Source organism: Sprattus sprattus (assembly GCF_963457725.1).
Source record: "Sprattus sprattus genome assembly, chromosome: 8".
Lineage (NCBI taxonomy): Eukaryota > Metazoa > Chordata > Actinopteri > Clupeiformes > Clupeidae > Sprattus > Sprattus sprattus.
The window spans coordinates 25,505,985-25,514,461 of NC_137927.1; the positions used below are offsets into that span (position 1 = coordinate 25,505,985).

An 8,477-nucleotide genomic window follows, 5' to 3' on the forward strand; every position below is an offset into this window, starting at 1 on the left:
TGCTGCAAATATCGCCCAGACAGTCATTATAATAATAATAATTAATTTTATTTTTAATGCACTTTTCATTCCAAAGAATCTCAGAGTGCCTACATATTAGAAATGAACTATAATAATACAGTAAAATTCAAAACAAATTTAAATATTAACATAAGCATAACAGAAAAGATTTAACACAAGGCCAGAAATGCCTTCCTGAATAAAAAAGTTTTAAGTCCAGCTTTAAAGGAGTCCAGCGTCTGGGTTGCCCTTAGGTGGTCAGGGAGGCTGTTCCATAAATGTGGCGCTGCCGAGCAAAAGGCCCTGTCGCCCATGGTGCGGAGCTTGGTTTTGGGGACGCGGAGGAGCGAGCTGTTTGAAGACCTGAGGGTGCAGGTGGAGGTTTGGAGAGTAATGAATTCTTTCAGGTAGGGAGGTGGATGTCCATTAATGCATGTATGGGTGATTATAAGGACTTTGTAGTCTATCCGGAAAGAGACAGGGAGCCAGTGTAGTGAGTGTAATATTGGTGTTATGTGCTCATATTTTCCATTAGAGTTGGTTGACTATGAGCAATAACTACTTAACTCACTACCCACAGAGAAGTATACATGTTTTAGGAGATTAGTTGCAATATCTGAACAGGGCAGAGAAAGCACAGCTCTACAAGGGTTCTTAATTGGCTAAAGAACCATCAAAATGATAACCACCCTGCCCAAATTTGTAATTGAATCATTTTGTTTACAAAATGTGAAAATGATTGCAAGATGGAAACTGGAAAGGGGATTTTATTCTGTCAAAATAAATTATGTGACAGGAAGATATGTGGTAAGTGAACTCTTTAAAAGACACTAAGATGACACTACATTTTGTTAAGTTGACGTGGTATGGCATCATTTAGTGAATTTCTATCTCATCTGAAACCACACCCACCGTTTTACACAATCACATAGCCATGTAATCATAGCTACCTACCCACATACTGAATCCTACTTCCTCAGAAACATAAAAACATTCTAAAACCTTTCTTCTTCATTTTGCTTCGTAGCATCACTCAGAGTTGTTTCTTCCCACTCTACAGTCAGTATTATTACCATATGGAGGGTATTTAGAAACATAAATCAAAGACTTCAGGACGGCCAAGTGCAATTGGGTGTGTTAGATTAGGGGTGGAACGAGAGAGCTCTCAGAGGAGAGGGAAAAACAGATAAACAAAAATAGGTCAAATTTCTGATATCCACCACACAACAGTCTGTGCAGATCTGGGATCTGTCCACCCTGTTGTCCCCAGGAGTGATATAATGTCGAGCTTGTTATCCTTGGAAGTCAACACAAGACAGCTGTTTTACAAACACCCAGAGACATCTAATGTGTACTTCCTGCACGGCTGGCTTTAATCTCCACAAGTCTGTAACCCTCTGCCTGCTGTTGGTCAATGAGTCATTCTCCTAGAAGAGGCATGGGAATACAGGACCAGTGGAGGTATGCAGTCAATGGGAATGGAGGAAGAGTTTGTTCCCTTCATTTCAAAGATAGGAGATAAGATGTAATTGGGGTGCAATGTTAATTATTTGAAAAACACAATGCATAATACCTGGTTGCCTTGTTGATACCCTCGGTGATTTCAGTTTCATATCATAAGAGAAACTCCCCAAAGAATAAATATTTCAAATTGTAACTATCTTTTTATTGTTCTTGTTTGCAAGACAGGGAAGCTGATGAAATTTGGCGTGTTAACAAAAAACTGTACTGAACACAAAATGATAAACATGTTTAGAAAGCAGAAATGTGTCGAATGGGTGCAGACACTAGCCACATTGTTAGGTTATTCTGAGTGACACTGTAGACTGCCAATGTCTCCAATGACGATCCAATATTTCATTGCAATCACTCCCGGACGTATATCCGCGTGCACACCACATCATTGGCTCCAAAGGTCTGGAAAGACAGAGAGAATCCAGCCGTGAGCATATTAACAGGTTCATGTCTTCACCACAGGCATTAGAAGTGTCACACCTGTCCCCTGATCTAACGACCAGAGTCGGGGAGAGGCACAGACAGAAGTGGTTGATGATCACACTGCGGCGTGTTGAGTTTGTAGATTTATTGTAGTCTGAAACGCACTGCGCAAGAGAAATGGAACCGCTGTCAACACTGCAGAGCATCTGCGTCCCAGGACAGGAAATGAGGGTCGGAGACTCCGGCGTGGCCTTTAAAAGAATGGTGTAAAAATGGGCCATCTGCCGCCTGCTCTGGTGTCCTGGGAGACATTAGCCCAAGAATTGTCAGGGCCCTTCTCACCATTGGCATTTTGCTATGAGACATGATCAATGAACCACATTAGCGCTGTCTCGCAAGGGTCACAGCCAGCGGCCCCCTTACTGCTAGCCCTGTGCATAAATGCCAGCTTCATACTAATGGACCCTTATGAATTCACATGCGCACAATCCTCTCTCTATTTAGAAATTGAGACATGAGATCTAATTGAAAGATGTGAGACCATTTAATGATATGCATCTGCAGTTCTCTTTTACGGTTATTTCCCCTTTTGTCAAGCTACTCTTTGTAGTGGGAGGTTATTTGAGACTACGAAACTCTAGAATGTTCCATAAATTCTCTCTTTAAAGATGACCTCTGCCTTTGTTCTGATGAGGATACTTTCCAGCTCAGCCATCTAAAGTTATACGGGGTCTGACGATGAGATGAATTAGAGGGAGACATGCATTACTCATGATTCACTGCCCTCTTGGGAACTCAATTTTCTCCCAGGTTACTTTAATGCCGGCCATGTGCATCGTAACATTATGGGCAGACAGATCCCTTTGTTCAAAGTAAGAGCTCAGTGAACTTATGCATGGCAAGCGTCTAATTTACTCTTGTCTAACAAGACATGGTGTGGTTTGGTCTCTTGCATGCTTCAACTTGTTATTTATGCAACTGACCATTTTAGTTTGGCAGAACAGACAGTTCAAGACTTGAATGAAAGAAAATGACATTCCAGCCATGTTAGGTCCTAACTCAGTATGAGGTCTGAATGAGTCCACTGTAAAGTATTTAAGTGCAATCACGCAGAAGACCTTACACACAGCAGGGATGATGTCCAAGCTCATTTATTGTAATAACAGACAACTTCATAGCAATGGCAACGCTTTCTCAAACATGTCCTGTGAAGGACTTATGCTGTTTATTGGACCGGTCTCTGGTTTGATTTCAGCTTTGACTGATGAATCTTGAAGTCTTCCATCGCATTTCTCCCTAATATACAATGATTGCATTGACTAGTAAACTACTGCATGATGCTTTGTGAATTCTTAAGTACAAGGGGAAGACAGTATTGATATTCCTCAGGGATTACAAAGAGGCAGTGAAGAGGGTATTCTCAACACTATTGAAATGGGTTTAACTGTTACTGGTACCTTTCTTTATTATTGTCCATCTGGTCTGTAAAGTTAAACAGGCCATGTGCGTGCCACCTGTAAATTCTTAACATAATTTGGGATTCTGGGGAAAAACAATGAAAGAGGTGTTTCTGATGCATGCAAGTGCATGAGAAAGGGCATTGGATTCTCTTTTAACCAGTACCTCATGTTAGACTGTAGCTGTCAGCAAAGCACTATCAGTGCCTCTGCTATTACAGTGTGTTTCAAAGCATACCATGGAAGGGGAACTCATGACAAGGAAGGAACAGTATTAACACATTTTAATTGTTGTTGTATATGCTCCAGGCTCTGCGTGCCACCCTCATTTTAAAAGTCAAATTGATTGCCGTAGGTTTGATATGTGCCAATTACTATTCAATCAACACATTCACTAATACCAGGTCTAATTATTGAGTTCATATATTACTTCAAAAAAGAATTATACCAGAGCAAAACAAACTCATTTGAAAAACTTACCAGGACAAGCTCGTCTCCCCTCAGCTCTCTTGTCCAGAATGTTTTTGGGCCTCCTGCATCCATAAGAGTCTGCTTGCAGTAGATCTTGGATTCTGTCTCCCATATTGGCAGACTCTGCAAAATCATATGATTCAAATCACCTCTTGTGACAGACTAAAACATTAAATACATGCATCCATTTCACAACCATGGTGAGAAGCTGAGGAGTCTGGGAATAAATGTATGTTCTGGATCAGACCTCCACCCCAACACATTACCCAAAAATAACAACTCCTCTCAGAATCCTATATCCCCTTGGCATCTACCCAAATTCTCTTTTTCACAGCATTAGCGAGTATAGGGGGACCTAGCCATACATCACACATTGCACGTACAAATGAAAATGATATGGTTATACAAGCACTCATGACAGTTTTTGTCAGTAGTTGTCTGCTTTATCTGTCTTAAGTGAGTGGATTTAGGGAAGGGCTTGAAAGATATTTCTTTTCCTGCCAAGCCAGCATTATGCTTGGAATGAGGTGGTGGGATTGTTAGATTTTGGGTTCGTGGTCTAGCACTGTCCTCCATCATTATATAGTGGCTATCATGCTCTTAGCTGTTTGAGTGAGATAATGGCAGACTAGTGCTGATTACCTTAAAGGCACCCAGTGCAACTTTCGAGGCTTAAAAATAAACATTCAATTTCTAGTCTTTTTTACACGTAGTAAGTTTCAATAACTCCATACCATTACATACCGACATTCAAGCAGCAAAGATGAGACGTCGTTGTGTGGTGAGAACTGATAGAAAATCGATAACAACAACAATCGCCGCCATTTTCTTTATTTTTTTTAACCTACAATAAATAAAGCAGGCTTCCAGTCAATGGAAAAATGGCTTCTCCCCACCGGCGATTGTTGTTGTTTACGATGTTCTATCAGTTCTCACCACACAACGACGTCTCATCTTTGCTCCTTGAATGTCGATATGTAATGGTATGGAGTTATTGAAACTAACTACGTGTAAAAAAGACTAGAAATTGAATGTTTATGTTTCATTGAATGTTTACATAAAGTTGCACTGGGTGCCTTTAACAGTAAGATCATGCGGGGTTCAATAATGTGGTCCTTACTTCAAAAAATCAATATGCCATTTCCTATGTGGATTACTTTTATGTAGCCAACCAGTGAGAGGCTGAAGATAAAGAGGAACAATTATACTGATGTTCATGACATACTCTCAAATGGTGCTTCATTTAGACCCAAACATTAAATGTGCTCATTAAGTGGCTCCACGAAGAGACCAGTTCTTTCAGACAGTTTGCCACAAACAGTATTACCTTGCACTTCCGCCCATCCACTGTCTCCTCATTGAACTCCTGGCCGACCTGGAAGTTGATCTCAGTGGTGCGTACAGTGGTGGAGGTCTTGATGTAGAACTGTTCTCCATTCTGGCGGATCTCCACGTGGGGCTTGGAGGCTGCCGCATTAGCCACCTTCCTCAACATGGCATTCACTCCTCAAGTGTGGAACGTGATTCAGAACAGAACATCAAAGATCTCAGACTTTATTTATTAAATGAGCAAACCTAGTTGCAAGGAATGTCTTCAACAAAAGTGGATAACATTAAAGAACACCACCTTTAACAGGACAGATTCAACCTATTACTACAGGTGGCGACTATTCTGATGTTATTCATTTATGGTAACGTATCGTAACTCTTTTATGCCTTTGGTATATCAGATGCTGATTTTAGGTGTGCTTCATTCATGTTCAACAAACAAGTACCAGTTTCATTAAATGCCTTGAATTTCTACAGATATGATCTGCAACACACACAAACTAGTTTGTTTTCACATCCATACAGAAGTCTGTGGTATACTTGAGAGATGACTTTTACAGTTAGACTGTGGACCTCACATAGCATTGGTATGCAGTTGCCTCTAAGCAGAGGTATCAGGCCACCATAAATGAGATTCTTATCAGCAGATGTTGCTAACAGGGGGTGTACAATGACAAGGTGTTGAATAAAAGGAATGCCTGGGCTCAGGATTTTGCATGGCTTCCTAGCGCACTCAGTGGCACCATGCCAACATCCACCTCTGGCACCGCCGACTGATAAACAATTGGGTTATAAACTGGTGGGTTTCCTATGCCTCTGGCTCCAGACTGCTTCCCAGGACATCAAATGAGACACTTTTTCTCAGGCAGTCTCTGTGGGCTTTTCCAGTACCAGATAGAACACTTGGATTGCTCTGACGATTAGATTTCAGTCCAATATGTGTTTATTATACTGTCAGAAAAACTGTATTCAGATGACTCCCAGTGTCCACAGCCAAGAATAAGATCTCAACTCATTGTCCGTTCAGATAAGGGTTGAAGTGTGTGTGAGTATTTTCACCTCACCATCAGACCACTCTGCCTTCATGCATTACCATCATTCAAAATAATCTCCTTTTGGTGACAGCCTCCATGTACTTCATATCAGTTTAAGATAATGAAAGTGATCATTCACAAGCCGTATAATAAAGAGAGCATATAATCTGGGAGCACACAATAAAACGTGAGACGCCTAATCGAGGAACAACAGGCAGCCTGAGAAAACAAAGGAGGAAACAAAAGCAATCCAGCCGCTGGTACAGAACGCACGCGACTCATCCGCACTATGGTCCCCATGATTGATGAAATGTTACAGAGGAGATATGAACAAATCTGTGCATCGGCTGGGATGGCGGAATGGAAGAAATAACACCGAATGGCTTACCCAGGGCTTTCAGGAGCTCATCAAAATTCTCACTGCTTCTCATCTTCCAGCTGCCTGCAAAATTGGGCATTTTCATGGGCTTGGTAGAAAAAGCTAATCGATTTTGCAGTTTTGCGGCTCTTTGCACTTCCTCCTTCTCTCGCTCGCACTCCTATTGTACCCTTTCTCTCTCTCTCTCTCTCTCTCTCTCTCTCTCTCTCTCTCCCTCTCTCCCTCTCTGTCTGTCTCTCTGTCTCACCCTCTCTCTCTGGACCACTAGTCATAGCATGTGTATTGAACATGAGTCAAAGTTCCCTCCCCCTGGAAAGCCTTCTCATTACTCAAAGGTGGCAGTGGTTCACAGGAACAGACTCTATCTGCAGACCTCCACTCTTTCCAGCCCTGTCATTGTCTGATCATGATTTAATAGTAATATAATAGATGACAGCTTTGTGTATTGTATTCCTAAGTGCAGCGGGACTGACAAAGTACAGCGAGCAAGCCTGTGGGGACTTTAAAAATACAGCTCATCTCTCCACAAGCAATTCATTGTTATGCACAGGGGTAATATAGTTTGCATGCGGCGTTTTCAATTGTTCAAAAAGCATAGCAAAATTGAGCCATTTTAGGACTATATATGCAGTGAAATATTTATATAAAAGAGACATAAAATAGTCTCGTATCCGAGAATAGGCTCAAGACTATCTCCAGAGCTATGAGTATTTTTATCTGGTATAATTAGCCTACATCTACATCTAGAATTAAACATGCCCAGGAAGCACAGAATTATACTCTCCAATTGCCACGCATTTGCCATGGAGAGGCAACAAAGAAGTCCATAAACTTTTCACGCACTGATGATTTCAAATTGAGAGCTGAGATGGAGCCTATAACCATCATTGAAAATGGCACAGAACCGCTTGGAGCAGGTTTCCAGCGCGTTTCCCATGAAGGCTGATCCACTCCCCTGTCCCACCTCCTTGACTCAAAGCTGGGGCCCCCAGGAGAGCAGGGGGGCACAGATCCTCTCCCTCTCCTTCTCTCTCTCTACCCTGAAGCCTGATTTGTTCCTTTTCTGATGGCTCTTCATCAATCTCTTTGACAAAGTGCCTCCCAGACAGCAGCTGATAATTAATGTACAGAAGGGCCAGGGAGCACTTTGTCATTCCTCCCAGGAAGTGTCCGGTAAAAGGCAAAGAGCTGTCTGTCCCCCCCAGTGCTTTCTCTGCGGCTGCTGTTTGTTCCATCAGTCAATGAATTTGGGTTTGGTCCTCAGATGTTGTTTTTTTAAGAAGAGCAGAGAAAGTGTTGCGTGAGAAAGCCGTCCTAAAGAAAAAATAGCTTCAGTTCGCGCCTCAGCTTTATATTTGTAGGGCAACCAGACTGAACTTCACCGAATGATGATGTCACCGACAAAGTTTGTGGGCAGAGTCTGTGTTTTAAGTTTAAATGTTAGGAAAATCTAAGGATCGGTGCATTTTGAAAAAGGCACCAGCATGGTTTGGCTTAGATATGCATACCAGCAACATACCAAAGATGTGGAGTAAAGGCATTTTTATACTTCTACGATTCTCTCCGATTTGGTCGTAGAGGGACACTTTGGCACGCCTTGGCACGCCTTGGTAACACCTTCACCCAGGTGTTGCCGCCCATCCGACCCGTCGGAGAGCCGTCGGAGAGCTGGTCGGAGACAAACGCTTTTTTCTAACTTTTCTTAAAGAGACGGAGAGAGTCGGAGACCCCCTTGGCTGTGATTGGCCAGTTTACGACATCATTTCCAAACAACATCATTTCCGGAATCACACATGTCAGGACCTCACATTTCCTGTTTTCTGTCAAAATGTTTTAGTACGACTTTGGTAAACTACAAAGCTGCACAGC

At 42.1% G+C, this 8,477-nt stretch overlaps 1 protein-coding gene across 1 annotated transcript; it reads right to left on the reverse strand.

Annotated features, from left to right (window-relative positions):
- Positions 1-1,761: 1,761 nt before the first annotated feature.
- Positions 1,762-6,718, reverse strand: crabp1b (cellular retinoic acid binding protein 1b). The gene is made up of 4 exons (XM_080844116.1): positions 6,618-6,718; positions 5,194-5,372; positions 3,876-3,989; positions 1,762-1,917 (listed from the first exon to the last, which is right to left on the reverse strand). The coding sequence occupies exons 1-4, from the start codon at positions 6,691-6,693 to the stop codon at positions 1,867-1,869; spliced, it is 420 nt and encodes a 139-aa protein (XP_080700242.1). The 5' UTR covers positions 6,694-6,718; the 3' UTR covers positions 1,762-1,866.
- Between the last annotated feature and the right edge of the window lie 1,759 nt (positions 6,719-8,477).